General features: G+C 46.1%; 1 protein-coding gene across 5 annotated transcripts in view; it reads left to right on the top strand.

Annotated features, from left to right (window-relative positions):
* LOC119979707 (ubiquitin thioesterase ZRANB1) overlaps nt 1-25382 on the top strand; it is a 105415-nt gene that overhangs the window by 58644 nt on the left and 21389 nt on the right. For all 5 annotated transcript variants that reach the window (XM_038822267.1, XM_038822265.1, XM_038822264.1 and 2 more), the window contains 2 exons: nt 9000-9071; nt 10798-10996. In XM_038822267.1, coding sequence (XP_038678195.1) covers nt 9000-9071; nt 10798-10996 — 271 coding nt within the window. The remainder of the gene's footprint in view (nt 1-8999; nt 9072-10797; nt 10997-25382) is intronic.

The following is a 25382-nucleotide window of genomic DNA, read 5'->3' on the forward strand; positions in this document are numbered from 1 at the left end:
CAACAGTACCTCCATGTTCTGGTCCTGCCCCAAACTCATTGTGTTCTGAACCGCTTTCAAGGCCAGAGTGGTGGTGGTAAAGATTGAGCCATGTCCTGCAGTGGCAGTATTTGGGGTATCGGAGCATTCAGAGCTCTTTACAGGGAGAAGTGCCGAGGCCCTGGCCTTTGCCTTCCTGGTTGCTTGGTGGAGATTTCTGCCCCAGACTGGCTCCCAAGATAGTGGAGTTCCTAAAATTAGAAAAAATAAAATTTGCAATGAGGGAATCAGATGAAGGATTTCACCATCCGTTGAAACAATTCACCAGCCTCTTTGAAGAGAGGGAGGGAGCACCCACACCACAGAGAAAAGGGAAATCGGCCCTGTGCACTGAGGGGCGCAGGTGCCTGCCGAATAAAATGCAGACTATGTAATTCAGGAAGTGTGTAGAAGAAGTAAAAGGGATCAGAAAATTAAGCCATCCGTTTATACTTCTAGATTTACCTTTTTAAATTTTGTTTTTCCATTGTTCTCCATATATGCTCAATAACACTAATGTAAATTTTGACTTCGTAACTAGAAGAGATGAAAATTATTTCTTATCTAGGGCAGAACGATATGAAGCAAAGACTCGCCTTTAATAAATGAAAAACTCCAATAAAAAACATTTTTAAAAAATGAAAGCACAGGTGCTGTAAAAAGGAATGTATGATTCAGTGAACAGGGTAGGGGAACTGAGGAGAGATTGAATAACAGATCCCATAGACACTGCTGTCCCAGCAGATATAATGTGCTTGGTACTTTGAGGATAAGGAGTAGAACTGGGAGAGACGGCTACAATGCTCACCTAGGTACTAGGACCAGGAGTCTTTCGTATAGCTACCTGGATTCCTACCTGAATAGAAGGCCTGTGTGCTTCATGTTGGCATGGAGACGGTCTTTGAAAGGATCAGGGTTTCAAAGATATTCCTGAAAATACTCAACAAGTTTAATCTGCTAGGACCTGGGCGAGGGAGTGCTGTTATAGGCAGCAAGACACGGTGGTTAATCATGCAAGAATGCGGGTGGGAACTCGCGCTTAGTTTGACAGACCAAATTCTTGAGAAGCTAAAAGGACGCTGGAAGATTTGATTAGCTTTTGGAAGAGGTAGAAGTCTGCAGGAAAACCCACATTGTGAAAGAAGAGTTGAAAGTTTCCAGGCTGGGAAAGGAAAAGATTGGAAGTAATCCCTCAGAGGAGCGAAGAATAGTTTTGGACTAAATCTAGGAGAATTAAATGTCTACTTGAAGGACAGTGTCAAGTATACCTCTCGAGTGTATTTTTTCTGGTTGTGCTAAAATTAAAAAGGGGAAAATTCTGTTCTGTCCTTTGAAGTATGTGTTTAGCCAATGATACTTTTAGTCTGCTGTAAAAGTCATAAGTGTGAATTATTGTCATGTTATCCTTTCAGCTATAACTGGAAGTTCGAATTTTTTCTACAAGTTATCGGTCTCTACAGGGGTCGTAACAATAGTGGAAACCTGTGGTACTGAGCGAGAAATAAAGAACAGAAAAGGAAGACGAAAGATAGTAAGAGCTGCAAAAAGAAACTTGAGGGACATTGAGATTAACGTAATTTTTTGAATAAAGTAGTTGTGTAATATGGATCCTGTAAGAGTTTATGCGGGTAATTCAAATGAAAGTAAGGAAATGGAAGACTAGCTGAATAAATACTTATCCACTTTCACAGTAGAGGAAGAGGTTAAGATACCTAACATTCCAGGGAAACTGATGAATCAAGCACTAGAACTCACCAAAGGTAACGTAAGCAAGAAAACAGTATTGGAAACAAAGACACTAAATCCTCTCAAATCCCTAGAATCCATCCCAAAGCTTCAAAGGAAGTAGGTGAGGAAATTGCAAATGCTTTAGCTATAATTTTCCACAGTTCCATCAGGAATTTATCCTTTTTAGATTGATTATTTTAGAAAGGACATAACCATGTAATTATAGACTTGTTAGTTCAATATTGTTGCAGGGTGTTACTCTATTCTATAATTAGAAAACCTCAGCATTTGAATAAATTTAAGCTGGTCAGGGTGAGCTGACATGGATTTGCAAAGGGTACGCCGTGTCTGATCAGCCTGATTGAATTTTATGAGGGAGTAACTAAAGTAGTAAACTTAGGAATGAGTACATATGTATGTAGTTTTATATGAGGGAGACTTTTGATTAGGTTCCATATGAGATTATTGGCTAGAAGTAAAACTCGTGAATTGACAGCAAACTACTAATCTGGTTAGGTGATTAGTTAGAAGATTGGCAGAGTGGGTATCATAGATATGTATGCTAATTGGAAGTTAGTGACTACTGGTGTCCCACAATAATCTGGGCTGTGAACTCAACTATTCCGTATTAACGGCTTCTATGACAATAGGGAACCATTTATCAAATATTACTAATGCAGATATTGGTAGTACAGCAAGTAGTGCAGACAGCAACATAAAATTACAAATAAAGTGATAAATAAAGTGAGTGGGTGAAATTGTATGGCAGATGTGTTTCAATGTTGGTAAGTGAGGTCAATCATTTTGGACCAGAAAAAATAGGTTAAGTATTTTAATTGTGTAAACTTAGAAACCGTGGCGATCTAAGATTGTGACTCCCCACACACCGAGATCACTGAAATGTAATAGGTATTAAAGATAATCCAGCTTTTGGAATGATCACCTTTTTAACAAAGGGGTTTAAAATGTAAAAGGAAAGTTTTCCTACAGCTATATAAGCATGGTGAGAACACACCTGGAGTATACTGGGTACAGATCTGGGCAGTGCACCTTCGAAAGGAAGGAGTGCAGTGCAGATTCACCACAATGTCACCAGAGCTCCAAGGCTTAGATTGAGGAGAGATGGCAAACCTAGGTTTGTATTCCTGGAACATAGAAGGTTCTGGGTGATTTGATTGAAGTTTTAAGAATTTTGAAAGGAATTGATGGGGTGAAGAGAAACTTTTTCTGCTGGTTGGGAGCCCAGGACAAAGGACATAACTTTAAAATCAAAGACAGACTATTCAGGAAAGAAGTTAAGTAAGAAACACTTCCTATTGTTCTTTCACAAAAAAGCAGTAATTGCTAGCTGAATTCATTTTAAATCTTGAGATTTGATTGTTTTAATAAGACTCAAGGGATAGAATGCCCCATTCCAGTTCCAATACTTGTATGCTTATTTTCCTCAGGAAGTTGATGCAGTAGAGAAGATAGTATTAAATGAATCTACTGGTACATTTAATGTTCTTGTTGGTGTGCCCTTCCATTAGGAGCAAAGCTCTTCAGTGACATCTCTTCTGATATCTGGTTTGTTTCACAAATGACCTTCCTGTGAACCATGCTATAGCCCAGCAATGTGAAGTAGAAGAACATTTGGCTGAATTTATAATTTTGTTAAAACAGTTCAGTGCTTTCACCAGCTAGTATGGGAATTGTAAGTTCAACATATTTATATTTGGGAAAAAAGGATTTAACCAGTTCAATTAGGAAATTGATGATCCATCAAGGTTTCTCTTGGATCATACATTGGGTTTCTGACTGAAACATTTGCTGTTCCCCAGAAGTGCCAGTTATTGACTAAACATTTGAGTACCAGTTGCAAGCTCCAACTGGTTAATGGGAATTGAAATTATTAGCAGGGTTTTCAATTTCTAAAATATAGCTATTTGTAACTCAAAACCATAGGTTACATCTGAAGCATTGTATCTACCTTTTTGTTTCCAGGTTCAATATCCAAGGAGAAACTGTATATTTTGTCTCGGGTCATTACATAAATTATCATACACTTTAAGCTTTTAAAAAATAAATTTGAAGTACCTAATTCTTTTCTTTCCAATTAAGGGGTAATTTAACGTGACCAGTCCACCTACCCTACACATCTTTGCGTTGTTGGGGTGAGACCCACGCAGACACGGGGAGAATATGCAAACTCCACACGGACAGGGACCCGGGGCCAGGATCGAACCTGGGTCCTTTGCGCCATGAGGCAGCAGTGCTAACCACTGCACCACCACCGTGCTGCTTTCCATTTTAAGCTTTTAATAAACATTTTCTGTATCATACTTTACACAGTGCATTTTGAAATAAGCTAACAGAAGCTTGTGTAAATAAATTGGTAAAGATTAGGCCCTCATCAATGCAGTTTAACACTTGTCTAAAATCTGTAATTTTATTATTCAATTTGTTGTTGGTTAGATTAATGACCTTGAATGTATGAATCCTGCGATAAAGCATTATGGAAAGCCAAACTGTCAGGTTGCAACATTGGCCTGGCGAGGTCACATTTGTTTGCATCTTTGCTATACAATTGGATCATTGGATCATTCAAAAATGACTTGTGAATCCTGTCTGAAAATTGAGCTGCTGGTTTAAAGTTTAGTTACATATGAACATACAAATTTGCAACAAGAGTCAGCCACTCGGCCCCTCGAGCCTGCTCCGCCACTCAAAAAGGTCATGGTGGATTTGATTGGAAAGTCAACACATGTTCCTACCTACCCCCTTGTTGATAAAGAATCTTTTTTTATTTATATATACTTTTTTAAAAATTCGAATATTTTATACATAACATTAAAACAATCCCCCACCCCCCAAATTAGCAACTAACCATGACAAGCTCTTTGAAATACATAATAAAAGGCTGCTATCTTCTGTAGAACCCCTCAATTGCTCCCTTCACTGTGTACTTGACTTTCTTGAGGTATAGGAACTCCAGATCTCCCAGCCATACTGAGGCACTGAAGTGGAGAAGCTGACCTCCGTCCCATCAGCACTCTCCTCTGAGCAATCAGCGAGGCAATGGCCAGGACATCGACACCCACACCCGCCTGCAGCTCCAGCATTCTGGCACCCCAAATATGGCCACAAAGGGACAGGGATCCAATTTTAAGAATCGCCGACATGGTATTAAACAAGGAGACCCAGAACAGCGCGAGCTTAGAACACGACCAGAACATGTGCACATGGTTGACCAGACCCCTTCCACAACCCTCGCACTTCTCCTTCATTTCTGCAAAGAACTTACTCAATCTGGCCTAGTCAGATCAGCCCTATACACTAAGTTGTATTAAGCCAATCCTCACACTAGGATGTGGAGTTCACCTTCCCCAGGGTCTCACTCCACATCCCATCCTTCAACACCAGCTCCAACTCCTTCTCCTCCCACTTGGCCTTGACCCCCTCCACTGATATTGCGTCTTCGGGCATAATCCTTCCATACATACCCAAGGTATCTGACCTTGCGAACAAAAGAGCTTGGCGGTGCCTCAGGGAATGTTACAAAGATCAGTTTCGCAAAGTTGCGAACTTGCAGTTATCTGAGTCAGACCGAGAAAGCCCGAATTTCTCCAACAACTCCTCCAAACCTGCAAAATGTTTCTCTGAATAACAGAACCCCCACCCCATTCTTCCAACTCCATCTCTTCCCATCCCTCTGAATGTGGCACCCAACCTCGCACATTCAAGCATGTGATATGCGCGGATCGGAGTCAGCTTCGGTACTGCCCCAATTTAAAATGTTGCCAAAATTGTCACCATATCTTCAGGGTGGAGACAACCATCGGATTTGACAAATATTTCACAGGAGAGAACGGGAGCGAGGCTGTCACTAGTGCCCTCAATCCAGACCCCTTACATGATTTTGATTCCATCCATATCCAAGTTGGTTCTGGATCCCCACACCACTCCAGCACCTTCTCCACATTTTCCACCCAGTGATAATATATCAGACTCTGCAATGCCAAGCTCTCTGACTGTCAGTCGCTCTGAAGGACTGTCTTTCAAATCGTGTCATTTTGCCTGCCCAAATAAAGGTCAAAACCAGTTTCTCGACTCCCCCAAAAAAGGACTCTGTGTGTCAACCGTATAGTTGAACAGGAACAGAAAATCTTGGTAAAATATTCATCTTGATTGACTGAATCCTGCCGCCAAGGACAGAGGGAGACTATCGACCCTGACCCTTCTCAACAAATCGTATAGTTAAACTTAAGGAACCGGGCCCAATCCCAGCCACCGGAACCCCAAGATATCTGAAATGAGAACCCGCTAAGCAGAGCGGTAACACCCCAGATTGACTCATTGAGGAAAAAGGTCTATCTAGCTTTGTCTTAAAAATATGTAGGCTCTGCTTCCAGTGCCTTTTGAGGAAGAGAGTTCCAGAGACTTGCAACCTTCTGCAACAAAAAAAAAATCTCTTCAGCTATCTTAAATGAACAACCATTTATTTTTAAACAGTGAGTTTTAGGTTCATCTCCACCCTGTCAATACCCCTCAGGATCTTAAAGGCTTCAATCAACTTACTCTTCTGAACTCTAGTGGATACAAATCTAACTTCTCCAACCTTTCCTTGTAAGACATCCTGCCTATTCCTAGTAGTAGTTTACTGAAGATAATGTAAAGTCACTGTAGTCCCAGATGACCATTGGTTGCTTTCCCCTTTTGAGGGGGAGAGCTGACTGGTGGTTTAACCTGAGGATCACCACACCTCAGGCGAGAGCTATATGTAACTGTGTCTGGAAAACAGTGTTTGGGCCTCAACTGCTTCCTGTGGTAGTGGATTCCACAGGCCAACCACTACTTTGTAGGTGAAAACATTTCTCCCCGTTTCAGTCCTAAATGGTCTCTCCGTATCCTCGTCTAGACTTCTCGGGATTTTGAACGCCTCTATCAAATATCCTCTCGACCTTCTTGAAGGAGAACAAACCCAGTTTTTGCTATCTATTCATGTAACTGAAGTGCCTCAGCCGTGGTACCCTTTTAGGCAGGGTTCTCAAACTGTGGGTAAGGTCATGAACTCCACTACACTCATGGCACCATAGAGCAAAGACTGTTGGAAATCTCCTGGGATCAGTTCCGAGGTCCCATTAAACATGTGTCCAATTATTTTTATCCCGGCTTGCAGTTTGCTGGGAGGGGTGTGACAGCGGGCTTTGCACAGGCAACCTTATTGTCTGTCTTGAGCATGCCTGATTTCCTCCCCCCCCCACACTGGCTCTGAATCTAGCCTGTTTGAAAACTTGATCATTGTTGTAGAATCATGCTCTCAGGCAAAGAGGGGTTCTTGAACCCTGCTCATTCCCAGCCTTATTCATTGTGGCTGCTGAAATCATAATTTTCAAATCGTTAGGGATATTTAATGTTTCCCATATCACTTGCTCTTGATTAATTTAAGCTGCCATGTTTTCCAGAGATTTAAATGATTACTTTCCTTTTTGCTAGCTTGGGCCACTTCAAAAGAATCAGTTTACAGAATCTGCGTTTCATTAGGCCCAGTGAGTAAGATGACATTTTGACATTTTCACAAAATAGTTTCAAATTTGAAAACTGATTTTCAGATGTTTAATTTTAACCTTAATTAAATATTGAAGATTGTTATCCTGCTCTTTGTTTATTTTTGACACTGACCCCACTTCCTTCATCCCAACAACTCTTGCAATCACCCCCCTCAAAGATTTTCACTCTGGATCACACTGAGGAAGCACTGCTTTAAAGTCTTCAGATCCTACCTAAAGTTGTGGTGCCCAGACAAAATACTCCAGGTGAAGCCAAACCAGAGTTTCATAATGTACCAGGATCATTAATTCCTCATGTTAGTGTAGTGCTCGGATAACAAAACTTCCCAAATTTTTCCCTTGAAGTCACCAGTATTCAGATAATGGATCCTTTTGTATAGGATTTTACAGTTATTCTCTCTCGCATGTTCTATCCGTAACAAAATGTTGATTTTTCTAATGATGGTTCAGTAGATGAAGTCACATAAAAGTTGTAGCATTGAATCAAACACATGACAAATTGTGGCAGACCTGTACTGGTCCTCATGTCAGTGGGCAAGGAAAGTGGAATGTCTATTTGGTGACCCTAGTTGAAACATCATGAACATTGATATCTGAGAAGTGATAAAGCCCTACTGAGCATTGCAAAAGACCTGTTAACGCTCAACATGAAGGATAGCTACTCCTTATTTCTGAAAGCAAATCTCAATATGTCATTCAGAAAGAGAGGTTACAATTAGGGGCCATAACTTCTGATGGTGTGACAGTGCGGGAGGAGTGTGGGGTTGGAGGGTTGGGCCTGTTTGGATTGTTGAGCTGGGCAGTTTGGGGCAGGTCAGTACATAGTGACACAGAAGCTAGAAGTGGTTTTAATTCCTCCAACCTTTTCTGGGTAATTATTGATGCAAATCGCTTTTTTGGATGCCTCCCAATGCAGGGTAATTGCCTGTCAGCAGTTCGAACTTCCGGGCAATTGCCATGCAATCTGGGGGTGGAGCTCGGAAGTACGCCCCTAGATAAATAATTCCATTGATTATGTTGAATAGTTGATAATGTAGCAGGTGCTGGTTTAAAACTAATCTATATTAACTTGCTAAAACAATTTGCATAGTGCTTTTCATGACTACTGGACATCTCAAAGTGCTTTACAGCTGATGAAGTACTTTTGAAGTGTAGTCACTGTTGTATTATAGGAAATGCAGCAGCCAATTTGCCCACAGTAGGCTCCCACAAACAGCATTGTGATACAGATTAATAGATGTATATTGGTCAGAGCACCAGGATACCCGTTCCCACATCTAGAACGAGGAGTCGACGATGTGGTTATTTTGGACCGAGATGCAAAACATGTTTGCCGAGGGTCATGAATCCTTGAACTTCTCTACCCTAGAGGGCTGTGGGCACTTGGGCACTAAAGGGTTCAAGCGGTGCAGGGACAGGACTGAAAATGGAGTTGGAAGATTGTCCATTATGTTATTGAATGAAGCAGGCTGAAGTGGCATATAATCAATTCCTCCTATTCTGTTTTGTGTTAATTTCATTCTAGCAATTGCAAGAAGATATCTATTTTGAGTATTTGATGTGGCCTAATGATCATTATATATCTGAATATCAATTTATTTTCAAATGTGTAGTGAACTTTGGGGGCCGGGGGGGATGGGTTGGTGTACAAGTGAATTCCATGGTTAGGTTGTATGATGCAATCTGGCTTGTTGTCTCTTGCAGATGTTGAGGACCTGCCACCATCAGTGCAGGAAAAATTGTTTGATGAGGTGCTTGATCGGGATGTACAGAAAGGTAAGCAATTTATTGAGCATTTTCAATTCTAATTGAATGATAATACTTCTGATATTAGATTTTGTTATGAATGTAAGGAGTATCCATTTTTACAGTTAAGTTCTAGAATTGACTCAGAGCAGTATTATTAAAGCTCAACATTTGCTACAAATAAGCCATCTAGGATGAGAGATCAGGTGATGGGTTAATATACTGTTCTTTTATCTCTGCCATCAGGGTTCAAATAAAGGGCAGGCAGATGAATTGAAGCTGCCTATGTGACTTGTAGGATTCTTACATAAAATTAATCAGCAAAGTCCCAAATTACAGTGCAAAACTACCTCTACTTTGGCACAAAATCAGTGATGTCCTGACTGTTGATATGACAATGATAAATGGAAAGATTTTGTGGATGCAGCAGGGAAACATGGTGCTGTGTGATTGGACAGAAGGAATAACTTTATTGTATGTAATTTGTGTCAACTCTGCCTTTTGAAGTGGAGCTGCTGGATTAAAAATGTTTTCCTTTTCCCTAGCTAAACGGCCGTATCTCGTTGAGCTAAATTATTTGCAAAATTAGGACCGGAGAAAAAGTGAACTTTTGTTTCTTTTCCCCCTTTTTGTGATATTCTGGGAGTTTTCCACATCGAGCATGAAACTGAAGGGAATAGGAAAATGTATTTGTTTTTAGTTCTGTTTTGTACCTGCCAATAATTGAGGTTGGGTTGCAAAAAAAGATATGGTTGCTATTCCCTTCAGGTTAAAAGGTAAAGGTTCCAGTTCTTTTTTTCCAATGAAGGGGCAATTTAGTGTGGCCAATTCACCTAGCCTGCACATCTTTGGGTTGTGGGGGTGACACCCACGGCGACTCAGGGAGAATGTGCAAAACTCCACACGGGAAGTGACTAATCATTGCACCGCCATGTTCCCCAACGAATAAAGTTTTTAAAAGAAGGGACCTGTTACAGTTAGAACTATGTCATTTGGGAGGTCAACTAGGCCTAGTAAAATGAATGGACCGTTACATGGTACCTAAAAGTTTATTGAAATGTATCTGAGCTGTAATAAATGGGCAGTTATAGTGACTCATGGGTCTCAACCCTGCAGCTGGAGTGTTATTGACAGTGAGTGCATCTTTGCTGATGGGCTCAAGGACCTTGTTTTTTTTTGAATTAATCAGGAAGCATTTCCTTTCATGGACATGGTAGTGCAAAGCTCTTCGAGCAAACTCACCGTAATCTTCCAACCTCTGTGTTCACACCTATAAAGCTCTGTGGAGTAGGTTCCTAATCAGATAGATATGTGGGGAGATTTGTTTTTTGGTGGGGGGGGGGGGGGGGGGGGGGGGGGGGGGCGCTTAATAACATTAGTTGAATTACCTGCTCCTGTTCCATAAGATGTGTAAAAGCAATTCATTGTTTCCTTTACTGAGCTCACAATAGATAATCGGGTGACTTCCACATGCTGCAGTATAATTTCCTGTATGATTGGAAACAGATTCTAGAACTTTAAAGGTGTGAGCCCACAGTCTCAGAAGATTGATTATCAGCATATTGTTTTACCTAATCAAAGCCATATTTACAGTATAAAGATCTGCAGATGTTTGATAAGCACTGGAGATACTTTCTCAGGTAAATTAACTTAATTTTAGAACTGCCTATCTTGTGAAACCAGCTTTACAATAACGTTAATTTGAAGATTAATAACTTAAACAAGGCTATTGTCATTCTTAACTCTGCTTTTGTAGAATTAGAGGAAGAATCTCCCATTATAAACTGGTCCTTGGAGCTAGGAAGCCGCCTGGACAGCCGACTATATGCTCTCTGGAACCGCACAGCAGGTGACTGTCTGCTTGACTCGGTGCTACAAGCAACATGGGGTATTTATGACAAAGATTCGGTTCTGCGGAAAGCTCTTCACGACAGCTTGCACGACTGCTCACATTGGTAGGAATTTTTACTATGGTTTCCTTTTCTCCAGAGAAACTGCAAACTCATTTAATCTGCAAAAGTAACAAATTTATACTGCATAACTGTAACCTAATCACAAAACAAATGCCAGTTCCAAAGCTAGGTTTTTCAGTCAAATTTTGTTCTGCACCATTTCACGTGTGTGTGTGTGTGTGTGTGTGTGTAAAACTATTTCTAGTTGTTTGGCCTTTGTCTAAATAAGAATACTATTTGTGGCTGCGAATGGAGGAAGGAAACTGAGAGGGTAGTGTTATGACCCAGTGCGATTGCTTTGTTTTTCTTGTAGTGCCCTATTGTGAATTGAACATGACCGTATTTCTTATTTTATTTATTCTTTCATGGGATGCGGGCATTGCTGAAGACCAACCATTGTTGCCCATTCCTTATTGCCCTTGAACTGACTGGCTTGCTGCAACATTTCTAAGACTGTTAGAAGCGGTGACATAGTGGTATCGTCACCGGACCAGTAACCCAGAACTCGGGTTCAAATCTGACTGTGACAGATGATGGAATTTGAATTCAATAAAAATCTAGAATTAATGATCACCATGAAACCATTGTCATAAACCCCCATCTGGTTCACTGATGCCCTTTATGGAAGTCAATCTGCTGTCCTTATCCGGTCTTGCCTACATGTGACTCCAGATCCACAGCAATGTGGCTCGACTCTCAACAACCCTCTGAAATGGCTACTCAGTTGTATCAAACTACTACAAAACCAACAAAATGTATTAAAACCAGACCGACCACCCAACATCGAGCCAGGCACCAGAAACAACGATGGCAGACCCAGCCCCATCGTCCCGCCTTGCTAACCTGGGGAGAACTGTGTCTCAGACGAGTCAAGCAAGAACCTGACATAATCATACTCATGAAATCATACATTACAGATAATGTTCCAGGCATCACCATCCTCCCTGGTTATGTGCTGTCCCACTGTCAGGACAGACTCAACAGAGGTAGCACAGTGGTACAGTTGGGAGTCAGTTTCCCTGGGCATCCTCAATATACTGTAGACGCCATGAAGTCTCATGGCACCAGGTCAAACGTGGGCAAGGAAACTGCTTGCTGATTACCACGTATCATCCCCACCGTCAGCTGATAATCAGCACTCCTCCATGTTGAACACCACTTGGAGAAAGCAAGAGCACAAAATGTATCCTATCACCAGGAGTGATTCACTAGCATGACTACTGACTGAGCTGGCTGGGTCTTAGAAGGAATACCTGCCAGACTCGGTCTGCGGCAAATGGTGATGGAGCCAAGAGGAGGGAAAAACATACTTGACCTCATCCTCGCCTGCATGCTGCAGATGCATCTGTCCATGACAGTATCGGCATATATTACTTAATATTTTTGCCATCAATGCCTCTATTCAAGCATTATTAATTAATTGGCTTTTGAAAATTTGAATGCCATATCCAGATAAAAGTAGGCAATATTTATCAATTATTACTTAAATTTTGTTTAGATTTAAATCCATTGCCCAGATTAATTCATGTTTTTCACCCCTTCTTATAGACTTTAGGAAAGGAGGAAGCGGTGGTGTAGTGGTATTATCACCAGATGAGTAATCCAGAAATCGGGTTCAAATCCCACTGTGGCAGATAGTGGGATTTGAATTCAATAAAAATCTGCAATTAATGATGACCATGAAACTATTGTCGATTGTCACAAAACCCACCTGGTTCACTAATGTCGATTACGGAAGGAAATCTGTCCTTACCTGGTCTGGCCTACACGTAGGAGTGATGGCCGTCCCGTCTTCACATTGAGGATGCTCTCTATTGTGTTGTGTGGCACTACCACTGTGCTATCTGGGATAGACTTCGAACAGACCTAGCAACTCCAGTCTGGACATCCATGAGGCACTATGGGTCATGAGCAGCAGAGTTGTTTAGCACAGTGGGCTAAGATAGCTGGCTTGTAATGCCGAACAAGACCAGCAGCATGGGTTCAATTCCTGTACCAGTCTCCCCGAACAGGCGCCAGAATGTGGCGACTAGGGGCTTTTCACAGTAACTTCATTGAAGCCTACTTGTGACAATAAGTGATTGTTATTATTATTATTATTAACCGCAATCTGTACCCTCATGGCATATCCCTCACTCTCCCATTTCTGCAAGCCAGGGGATCAACCTGGTTCAATGAAGAGTGCAAGAGGGCATGCAGTGAGCAACACCAACCATATCTAAAATTGAGTTGTCAATTTGGAGAAGCTACAACACAGGACTACTTGTGTGCCAAGCTGCATAAGCAGCAAATAATAGACCGAACTAAGTGAATACACAACCAACAGGTCAATTCTAAACTCTGCAGCCCTGCCACACACATTCATGAATAGCTGTGTGGTTTTGGCAGTTAAACAACTCGGTTATATCCTCATCCTCACTGATGGTAGAGCCCAGCATATCAATGCAAAAAATAAGGCTGAAGCATTTGCAGCAATCTTCAGCCAGAAGTGCAGAGTGGATGATCCATTTTGGCCTCCTCTGGAGGCCCCCCAGCATCACAGATGCCAGTCTTCAGCCAATGCGATTCATTTCACGTGATAGCAGGAAGATGACTAGCAACATTCTGACAATAGTACTGAAGACTCGTGCTCCAAAATCTGCTGCACCCTTAGCCAAGCAGGACAAGTCCAACCAATTATCACCCCATCAGTCTACTCTCGATCACCCATAAAGTGATGAAAAGGGTCTTCAACAGTGCTTTCAGGTGGCACTTGCTTTGCAATAACCTGTTCACAGATGCTCCGTTTGGGTTCTGCCAGGGTCACTCAGCATTACAGCTTTGGTTCAAATATGGGCAAAATAATTGAATTCCAGAGGTGACGTGCGAGTAACTTCCCTTGACAGCAGCATTTGACAGAGTGTCCTAGCAAAACGTTGGTGAGTGGGAATCCGGGGGTGGTGAACCTCTGCTGGTTGGAGTCCTACCTGGGGGAAAAAATAGGAGATTGCTGTGTTTGCTGGAGGTCAGTCATCTTAGTTCCAGGACATCACTGCAGCCGTTCCTCAGGGTAATGACCTGGACCAACCAGCTGCTTCATCAATGACCTTCCACCCACCATAAGATCACATGTGAGGATGTTTGTTGATGTTTGCTTAATGTTCAGCGCCATTCGTGACTTCAGATACCTCAAGCAGTCTGTGTTCAAAAGCAGCAAGACCTGGGCAATATCCAGGTTTGGGCTGGCAAGTGGCAAGTAACACATGCCTGGCAATGACAATCTCTAACGAGAGATAATCTAATCATCACCCCAAGACATTCAATGCCATTACCATCATTGAATCTCGCACTGTCAGTGTCCTGGGTTACCAGTGACCGGAAACTGAATTGAACGAACTATTTGCACACTGTGGCGACAAGAGCACGTCCGAGGCTGGGAATACTGCAGTGAGTAACTTTCTTCCTGATTTTCCAAAATCTGTTCACCATCTACAAGGCACAAGTCAGGAGTCTGTTGAAAAATACTCTCCATTTGCCAGTAGGAGTGCAGCTCCAACAACACTCGAGAGGCTTAACACCATCCAGAACAAAGCAGCCCACCTGATTGCTACCCCTTCCACAGACATTAATTCCCTCCACCATTGATGGAACATCTACAGCAGGGGTGGGCAAACTTTTCCGTGCAAGGGCCACATTCAGAAATTCACAATTTTAAAGGGCCGCATAGTATATTAAGTAAAATAATTACTTCACCCGGTTATGATTCTGGGCGCCTCATATAGAACATAGAACAGCAGGGTAGCATGGTGGTTAGCATAAATGCTTCACGGCTCCAGGGTCTCAGGTTCGATTCCCGGCTGGATCACTGTCTGTGTGGAGTCTGCACGTCCTCCCCCTGTGTGCGTGGGTTTCCTCCGGGTGCTCCGGTTTCCTCCCACAGTTCAAAGATGTGCGGGTTAGGTGGATTGGCCATGCTAAAAAAAATTTAAAATTAAAAAAAAAAAATTTTTTTTTATTTTTTAAATGACTTGGTGGGCCGCATGCGGCCCGCGGGCTGTAGTTTGCCCACCCCTGATCTACAGGATGCACTGAAGGAGCTCAGCTAGCCTTTTTGGGATTCCTAATCCTTGAAAATTGCCACCTAAAAGGACAAGGGCAGCAGACACATGGGAACACCACCAATAGGAAGTTCCCCTCCCATGTCACTCACCACCCTGACTTAAGGCTGGGTCACAATCCTGGAACTCCCTCCTAACGGCACTTACCTCCTTCTAAAGGGCAATTCGGGATGGCCAATAAATGCTGGTCTAGCCAGAGAGATACAAAAGGGTCCAGAGGGGCAATTATTTCACACACAGGGTGGTGAGTGTCTGGAATGAGCTGCCAGAGGCAGTAGTAGAGGGGAGTACAATTTTGTATTTTAAAAAAAACATTTAGATATATGGGAAAGCTGGGTATAGAGGGTTATGGCCTAAATGCGGGCAATTAGGACTAGCTTAATGGTAAAAGCTGGGCAGCATGGACCGGTTGGGCCGAAGGTCCATTTTTCATACTGGAAACCTCTGATGCCCACATCCTGTAATTGGGTTAGATAGATAGATAGAGAAATACAGCACAGAACAGGCCCTTCGGCCCACGATGTTGCGCCGAACTTTTGTCCTAGGTTAATCATAGAATTTTGGACAATTTGTCATGGCCAATCCACCCAACCTGCACATCTTTGGACTGTGGGAGGAAACCGGAGTACCCGGAGGAAACCCACGCAGTCACGGGGAGGATGTGCAGACTCCACACAGACAGTGACCCAAGTCGAAATCGAACTTGGGACCCTGGAGCTGTGAAGCAATTGTGCTATCCACAATGCTACCGTGCTGCCCTTAAGAAGTTAACCTACACTCCCTTATTCTACCCTAATCCAAGTACCTATCCAATAGCCGTTTGAAGGTCCATAAATTTTCCGACTCAACTACTACCACAGGCAGTGCATTCCATGCCCCCACTACTCTCTGGGTAAAGAACCTACCTCTGACATCCCCTCTATATCTTCCACCATTTATCTTAAATTTATGTCCCCTTGTAATGGTGTGTTCCACCCGGGGAAAAAGTCTCTGACTATCTACTCTATCTATTCCCCTGATCATCTTATAAACCTCTATCAAGTCGCCCCTCATCCTTCTCCGTTCCAATGAGAAAAGGCCCAGCACCCTCAATCTTTCCTCGTATGACCTACTCTCCATTCCAGGCAACATCCTGGTAAATCTCCTCTGCACCTTTTCCAAAGCTTCCACATCCTTCCTAAAAAGGGTTATGTTAGTTCCAGACTTTACCCCGTTTATTCATGGAACTCCAACTTTTTTTTAAATAAACAATTTTAATGAGGTATTTTTCAGCATTGTAAACAGTAGAAATACAGAACAAGAAAACAAAAGGACTGTACAGTAAACAAAGTACATAGTGCAATTGCCACTTCCGGGCGAATCCTAACAACGCCCCTCTCATGGCGAACTTGATTTTCTCTAAGCCCAGGAAACTAGCCATGTCTGACAGCCAGGCTTCCGACTTCGGGGGCTTTGAGTCCCTCCAAGCTAGAAGTATCCGTCTCTGGGCTACCAGGGAAGCAAAGGCCAAGACGTCGGCCTCTTTCGCCCCCTGGACTTCCGGGGCCATTGAAACCCCAAACATCGCCACCTCTGGACTCATTTGCCTACCCTTGTGTTCAATACTCTAGACATGACGTCCTCGAACCCCTGCCAGACACGGCCAAAATATGTGGACATGGTCTGCCGGTCCTCTCAGACACTTTACACACCTGTCCTCTACACCGAAGAATCTGCTCATCCGGGACCCTGTCATGTGGGCCCGGTGGACGACCTTAAATTGAATCAGGTCAAGCCTGGCACATGTTGCAGTCCCTTTAACCCTGCTCAGCACGTCCGCCCACAGGCCTTCCTCAATCTTCCCTCCCAGCTCCTCCTCCCATTTATGCCTCAGCTCCTTGGTCTGCGTCTCCTCCGCCCCCATGAGCTGTTTGTAAATATCCGAGACACTTCCCTCCTCCACCATCCTCTCGACACTACCCTATCGTGGATCCCCCTTGGTGGCAAGAGTGGAAAATATGGCATCTGCCATCAGGCAAAAGGTCCTGCACCTGAATATACTGGAATTCATTCCCCCTCGTCAACTTGGCCTCCAGCGCCCTCGAGCTAGGTAAGCTCCCTTCCAAAAACAAATCTCCCATCTGCTCAATCCCCGCCCTCCGCCATACCCAGAACCCCCCCCGTCCAACTTCCCCGGGGCAAACCGATGGTTGTCGCAAATCGGGGACCAGACCGTTGCTCCCGTGTGCCTCCTCCACTGTCCCCAGATCCGAATGGCCGTGGCCACTACAGGACTGGTGGAGAAGCGCGCCGGCGGGAACGGCAGAGGCGCCGTCACCAACGCCCCCAGACTGGTACCCCTACATGAGGCTGCCTCCACCCGCTCCCAAGTCGATCCCCCCCCCCCCCAACTTCCTTATCATGGCTATGTTAGCTGCCCAATAATAGTTGCTGAAATTCGGCAGTGCAAGCCCACCTTCCCCCTGGTTCCGCTGGAGCATCACCCTCTTCACTCGCGGGGACTTGCCCGCCTATACAAAGCCCACAATGATCTTGCTTACCCTCTTAAATAAGAAACGTGGAATGAAAATGGGGAAACACTGGAACATGAATAAGAACCTCGGGAGGACCGTCATTTTAACTGTCTGTACTCTCCCAGCTAACGGCAGTGGGAGCGCATCCCACCTCCGAAACTCCCCTCGCATTTGATCTGCCAGCCGGGACAGGTCCAGTTTGTGCAGTCGACCCCAATCCCACGCTACTTGTATTCCCAGGTACCTGAAATTGTCCCCAACTAACTGGAACGGCAGCTCCCTCAGCCGGTTCCCTTGGCCCCTCTCCTGAACTACAGACATTTCATTTTTGTCATATTCAATTTGTATCCTGAAAAGCGGCCGAATTCCCCCCATGATTCCGTCCATCCCCGCCATTGGGTCTGAAACGTACAAGGTCATCTGCATACAATTAAACTCTATGCTCCAAAACCCCACCCCCCCCCTCTCCTCCAGCCCTCTGAAGCCCTCAGAGCAATTGCCAGCAGCTCTATAGCTAGTGCAAACAGCAGTGGGGAGAGGGGGTACCCCTGTCTCGTCCCGCGGTGCAGTCTAAAATAGTCGTCCTGTTTGTCCTCACACCCGTCTCTGGAGCCTGATACAGCAGCCTGACCCAGTCGATGAAACCCACCCCCAAATTCAAACCGTTCCAGCACCTCCCATAAGTACTTGCACTCTACCCGGTCAACTGCCTTCTCTGCGTCCATTGCCACCACTACCTTCACTTCCTTACCCTCTGGGGGCATCATGATCACATTGAGCAGTCTTCTTATATTCGCCACCAGTTGCCTACCTTTTAATGAACCCTGTTTGATCCTCCATAATAACACTCGGCACACAATCCTCCATCCTAGTGGCCAAAAGCTTTGCCAGCAGTTTAGCATCCACCTTAAGAAGGGCGATCGGCCTATAAGACCCACACGACTCTGGGTCCTAGTCCCATTTTAAAATCAAGGAGATGGTAGCCTGCAACATCGTCTGGGGCAGCATCCCTCTGTCCCTTGCCTCATTAAAAACCTTGACCAGCAGCGGCCCTAATATCCCGGAGAACTTTTATAAAATTCTACCGGGTACCCATCCGGCCCCGGGGCTTTACCTGACTGCATGGCCTTTAAGCCTTCAAATATCTCCACAGCTCCGATCGGGGCGGCCAACCCTTCTACTAGCTCCCTACCCATTTTTGGGAATGTCAGGCCATCTAAGAAGCGTCTCATCCCCTCCAGCCCCGCGGGGGGCTCCGAGCTATAGAGTCTGCTATAAAAGCCCTTGAAAGCCCTGTTCACACCCGCCACATCCTCTACCAAGTGTCCGCCTCCATACATCACTTTACCTATTGCCCTAGCCGCCTCCCTCTTTCTGAGCTGCTGAGCCAGCATCCTGCTGGCTTTCTCCCCATGTTCATATACTGCACCCCTCGCTTTTCTGAGCTGCTCCACTGCCTTACCCGTGGACACCACCCCAAACTCCGCCTGTGGCCTCCTCCGTTCCCTCAAGAGCTCCGCACTCTGGGTCCCCGCATACCTCCTGTCAATCTGCAGTATCTCCGCTAACAGTCGGTCAGTCTCTGCCTTGTCCGTCTTGTCTCTGTGAGCCCGGATTGAAATCAGCTCTCCTCTCACCGCTGCCTTGAGCGCCTCCCACACCACCACTGCTGAGACTTCCCCCGTATCGTTGACCTTCAGGTAGTTTTGTATACACTTCCTCACCCTCTCTCACTCCCCTTCGTCCGCCAGCAGTCCCACATCTTCCAGTGGGTGCTGGAAGCTCTCTTCACTCGCCTGTAGCTCGACCCAATGCGAGGCATGGTCGGAAATGGTGATTGCCGAATACTGCGTGTCCACCACCTCTGTCAGTAGATCCCTACTCAGTATTAAAAAAATCGATCCTGGAGTAGACCCTACGGACATGCGAGAAAAAGGAGAACTCCTACCCTGTCGGCCTTCCAAACCTCCACGGGTCGACCCCCCCCCCCCCTCCCATCTGCTCCATGAACTCCCTCAGCTCTTTTCCCATTGCTGACACTCTGCCTGTTTTTGAGCGTGACCGGTCCAGGCCTGGATCAATAACTATTGAAGTCCCCTCCCATAACCAGCTTGTGGGAATCCAGGTCGGGTATCTTCCCCAGCACCCTCTTTATGAAATCCGCATCATCCCAGTTTGGCGCATATATGTTGACCAAGACCACCTTCCTCCCTTCCAGCTTACTGCTAACCATAATGTAGCGACCTCCCCCATCCGAAACAATACTCCCCACCACAAACAGTATCCGCTTGTTCACCAGAATCGTGACCCGCCCCCGGTCTTAGTATCTAGCCCAGAGTGGAATACCTGACTAACCCAGCTCTTCCTCAACCTAATCAGGTGCGTCTCCTGCAGCATTACCACGTCCACCTTTAGAGCCCTAAGATGCGTGAACACCTTTGCCTTCTTCACCGGCCATTTAGCCCTCTAAAGTTCCACATGACCAGCCTAGTTGGGGGGCACCGCGCCTCCTCCCCCCTTGCCGGTCAGCCATCCCCTTTCCTGTGCCTGCCCCCAGCCCCTGCCCTGCATCTCTGTGGCCCCGCCTCCTGGCAGCACCCATCCCTGACCTCTTCTCCACTTCTAAAATCAACTCCAACCCTCGTCAGCCGAACAACACCCCCCCCCCCCCCCCTCCCTTAGCAACAACACTCTGTAACCTAACCCCATCCCTAATTGATTGTATACACACACACCCCCACTGTGCTCTTGCAGTCTAGCTCACCCAGCTAGCCTGGTGGCCCACAGCTCCAGCGCCAGCATGTCTCCCACCTATTGTTGCCTACCTGCCCTCTCCCGCCCATTGAAACCATCGCCCTCATCAACCCAGCCCTGAAAACCGCCGGAACGCCAACTTTTGCACTATTTCATTATTTTTAAAAAAATAATTTTTATTCAAGATTTTCAACAACAGATTTTCTCCCCACGGTTAAAGTAAACAAGGTGTAAATTTACACAGAAACAGAAAAAGAAATCCCCCCCCGATACAAAGTAATAAATTAATAACGAACAACAATACAAGGAAGAAAAACATAACAAGCACACCGTCGCAAAAACAAACCCCGTTAACAAGCCGCGAACCCAAACCCCCCCCCCCCCCCCCCCCCCCAGGTTGCTGCAGAGATTGACCACCCTCTAATCTTTCGGCAGGAAGTTGAGAAAAGGTTGCCATCTCCGGAAGAACCCTTGTACCGAACCCCTCAGGGCAAACTTTACCCTTTCCAGCTTCATTAACCCGGCCATGTTGTTAATCCAGGCCTCCGAGCTCGGAGGCTTCGCGTCCCTCTACTGTAAAAGAATCCTGCGCCGGGCTACTAGAGACGCAAAGGCCAGGATGCCGGCCTCTTTCGCCACCTGCACTCCCGGCTCCGATGCTACCCCAAAGATCGCGAGCCCCCAGCCTGGCTCCACCCTGGAACCGACCACCTTGGACAGAGTCCCCGCCACCTCCTTCCAAAACCCCTCCAACGCCAGACATGTCCAAAACATATGGGGGTGGATCGCCAGGACTCCCGCACCTGTCCTCCTCTTTCCCCCCCCCCCCCAACAAAAGAACCGGCTCATCCTGGCCCCTGTCATGTGCGCCCTATGCAGCACCTTCAGCTGAATTAAGCTGAGCCGTGCGCAAGAAGAGGACGAGTTCACCCTTTCCAGGGCATCCGCCCACGTCACATCTTCAATCTCTTCCCCAGCTGCTCCTCCCACTTTGCTTTTAGCTCCTCCACCGAGGCCTCCTCCTCTTCCTGCATCAACTGATAAATCGCCGAGACCCTCCCCATACCGACCCACGTCCCCGAGAGCACCCTGTCCTGCACCCCCCTAGGCGGCAGCAGTGGAAACTCCGCCACCTGCCGCTTAACAAACGGCCTGATCTGCATATACCTGAAAGTATTCCCAGGGGGGAGGCCCCACTTCCCTTCCAACTCCTCTAAAGTCGCAAACTTCCCATCAAGGAAAAGGTCCCCCATCCATCTGATGCCTGCACTGTGCCAACTCCCAAACCCACCATCCATTCTCCCCGGTGCAAACCGGCGATTGCTCCGTATCGGGGCCACACTGAGGCCTTCACTTCCCCCCCTGTGCCGCCTCCACTGCCCCCAAAGTTTGAGGGACGCCACCACTACCGGACTCGTGGAATATCTTGCCGGTGGGTGTGGGGGAGTGTAAGTGGGGCCGTCACCAAAGTCTCCAAACTCGTATCTACACAGGACGCCACCTCCAACCTCGTCCATGCGGCACCCTCCCCCTCCATCACCCACCTGTGAATCATTGCCACATTCGCAGCCCAGTAATACCCACACAGGTTGGGCAACGCCAAACCGCCTGCCCCCCTTCTTCGCTCCAGGAATACCCTCCTTACTCTCGGGGCCTTCCACGCCCACACAAACCCCAGAATACTCTTGTTCACCCTTTTGAAAAAAGCCTTCGGAAACAATATGGGGAGGCACTGGAAAAGAAACAAAAACCTTGGGAGCACCGCCATCTTAACCGACTGGACCCTGCCTGCCAAAGAAAGTGGCAGCGCGTCCCAGCTCCATCTGTTCCACCAGCCTCGAAAAGTTAAGCCTGTGCAGGGCTCCCCAGCTCCTAGCTATCTGGACCCCAAGATATCTAAAACTCCTCTCCGCCCTCTTCAACGGAAGCTCCCCTATCTCCCTCTCCTGGTCCCCCAGGTGCAACACAAACAACTCACTTTTCCTCACATTGAGCTTGTAGCCCGAAAAGTCCCCAAGTATCAACACCTCTGGCATCCCCCCAGCCGGATCCGCGACGTACAACAGTTAATCATCTGCGTACAACGACAACCGGTGCTCCTCTTCCACCCCCTGCACAATCCCCCTCCAGTTCTTCGAATCCCTCAGTGCCACGGCCAAGGGCTCATTTGCTAACGCGAAGAGCAGGGGAGACGAGGGGCACCCCTGCCTCGTCCCCGGGAAAGCCGGAAGTCCTCCGACCTCCTCCCGTTCGTCACCACACTCGCCACCGGGGAGCTGTACAGCAACCTCACCCAGCTGATGAATCCCTCACCAAACCCAAACCTCCTCAGCACTTCCCACAGGTAACTCCACTCCACCCTGTCAAACGCTTTCTCCGCATCCATCGATGCTACTATTTCCGCCTCCCCAGCCACCGGCGCCATCATCATAACATTAAGAAGCCGCCGTACGTTGACATTCAGCTGTCTCCCCTTCACAAACCCCGTTTGGTCCTCATGGATAACGATCGGGACCACATCTTCCACCCTTCTGGACAGTACCTTTGCCAACAACTTTGCGTCCACGTTAAGGAGTGAGATCAGTCTATAGGACCCACACTGGAGGGGGTCCTTGTCCCACTTCAGGATCAAAGAGATGATTGCCCTGGACATTGTCGGGGGCAGAGCCCCCCCCCCCCCCCCCCCCCCCCCCCCCCCCCCCCCCCCCCCCCCCCCCCCCCCCCCCCCTCGCCTCGTTCAGGGTCCACACAAGCAGCGGGCCCAGCAGATTTGAAAACTTCTTGTAAAATTCCACCGGGAACCTGTCAGGTCCCCGCGCTTTTGTCATCCTCTACTCTTGGGAACTTCAGCCTATCCAGAAAGCGGCCCATTCCGCCCGCCTCCCTAGGAGGCACCGCCCGGTACAGCCCCTCGTAAAAGGATCTGAACACCCCATTGATGTCCCTGCCACCCTGCACCAAGTTCCCTCCTGTATCTGTGATTCCCCCTATCTCTCGCTGCCTCCCGCTTCCGGAGTTGGTGGGCCAGCAGCCGACTTGCCTTCTCCCCATACTCGTATACCGCCCCCTGCGCCCTCCTCCACTGCGCCTCCGCCTTCCGGGTGGTCAGTATATCAAACTCCGCTTGGAGACTGCGCCGCTTCCTCAAAAGCCCCTCCTCCGGGACATCTGCATACCTCCTATCCACCCTTACCATTTCCTCCACCAGCCTCTCCCTCTCGATCCTCTCCCCCCTCTCCCTGTACCCCCGAATGGATATAAGCTCCCCTCTAACTACTGCCTTCAGCGCTTCCCAAACCACCCCAACTTGCACCTCCCCGTTGTCATTGGCTTCCAAATACCCCTACGGACCCAGCCACACACTTCCTCCTCTGCCAGAAGCCCCACATCTAACCTCTACAGCGGGCGCTGATCCTTCCCCTCCCCCAGCTCCAGACTACTGTTTCATTTTAACAATATACCTGAATTCAACCTTCCCATCACTTGTTTAGATACTTCTCTTGCAAATTTTTCTCCCCCTCATTGAAAAAGGGCAAGGTGCTTTTTTATCTCGCAGGAATTTTCTTTTCACTCGGGTACCCTTTCGTGATTTCCTTTTTTGTGTTGCACTGTTTTGGGTTCAAGATGAAAATATCATAGATACAAGATTAAAGGTAAGAAATTTCGAGCAGGGACAGGAACAACTGCGGAGAATTATGTGACTGGAATTCACTTCCAGTGGTGGCTGAGGTAGAATCTGTTATTCAAGATTAGACTTGGATGAAGGAATGTGGGAATAGGTTGGATAAATATGATTGGAACTATTTGTTCATATGAAGGTAAAATGCCAACACAGACTGATCCAGATGGCCTTTATCAGCCTTGTAAATTGTTTGTATGTACTTCTATGGTAGAATACTAATAGTGCTTCACCATCCCAATTTTTAATTTTTAACCTAGCGTTTGGAAGTTGAGAATTTTTCATCTCATCACTTATAGTCTTCCTAGTATCTTTTAATGACATGCTTTCAAATTGTGGCCTTGCATACAGTAGAATGGGGTGAAAACCAAGGGATGGGAAGTTTCAAAGGACATTGGGTTCCCAAGTAATGACCTGCAACTGATACACGCTGGATACTTGGAGCGTTATGAATTCAGTTGGTGTAAACTACCTCAACCAGTAAATGCTTCAAATTTATGTATTGGATTCACTGTTCAAACCATGATTAAAAAATGAAAAGATCCCAATTGATTTGATTCAATGTTTATTATTATTACTATTATTATTATTAGTTCTTTTGCCTTTGAGCCAGAATGTTGTGGGTTGAATCCACCTCCAGAATCTGAGCATGTTGTCCTTTATACCGGAGAGCGTGCTGCATTGTTGGAAGATCTGTCATTTGGATGAGAATTTAAACTGGTGCCCCGCATGCCTATTCTGATTGGTGGTAAAAATCATATAACATTTTTCTGTTTCTTTGTGCTGTGGCTAACATTCCTTCCTGAACCATTTGCACCAAAACTTATTAACTTCATCTTAATTATGTTTGTGGGATATTGTGTGCAAACTGATACAGATACTGAAATAGTCAGTGTTCCATCTGCAGCAAGACTGGGTAGCATTCATGTTTGGGCCGATGAGTGGCAAATAATATTTGTGCTGCACAAATGCTAGATAATGGCCATATCTAACAAGAGAGAATCCAACCATCGCCCATGATATTCATTAAAAATAAAGTTGCCATTGTCCCAGGTGACCATAGCTGACTGGTGGTGATTTAACGTGAGGATCCCCACACCTCAGGCGAGGGGAAAGGTTGAGAAGGGAGGGTCTTCACAATAACTGCAGCTGAAACGGGAATTGAACCCGTGCTTTGGCCTTGCTTCGCATCGCAAACTAGCTGTCCAGGCAACTGAGCTAAACCAACTCTCATACCATTTCTGAGTTTCCCACCATCAACATCCTTTGGGTTACCATTCAAAGAAACTGAACTGGACCTGTCATAAATACTCTGACAACTGGGCAGAAACTTAAATGCTTCTCAG

Source organism: Scyliorhinus canicula, chromosome 16 (genome assembly GCF_902713615.1).
Source record: "Scyliorhinus canicula chromosome 16, sScyCan1.1, whole genome shotgun sequence".
In the NCBI taxonomy this organism is placed as follows: domain Eukaryota; kingdom Metazoa; phylum Chordata; class Chondrichthyes; order Carcharhiniformes; family Scyliorhinidae; genus Scyliorhinus; species Scyliorhinus canicula.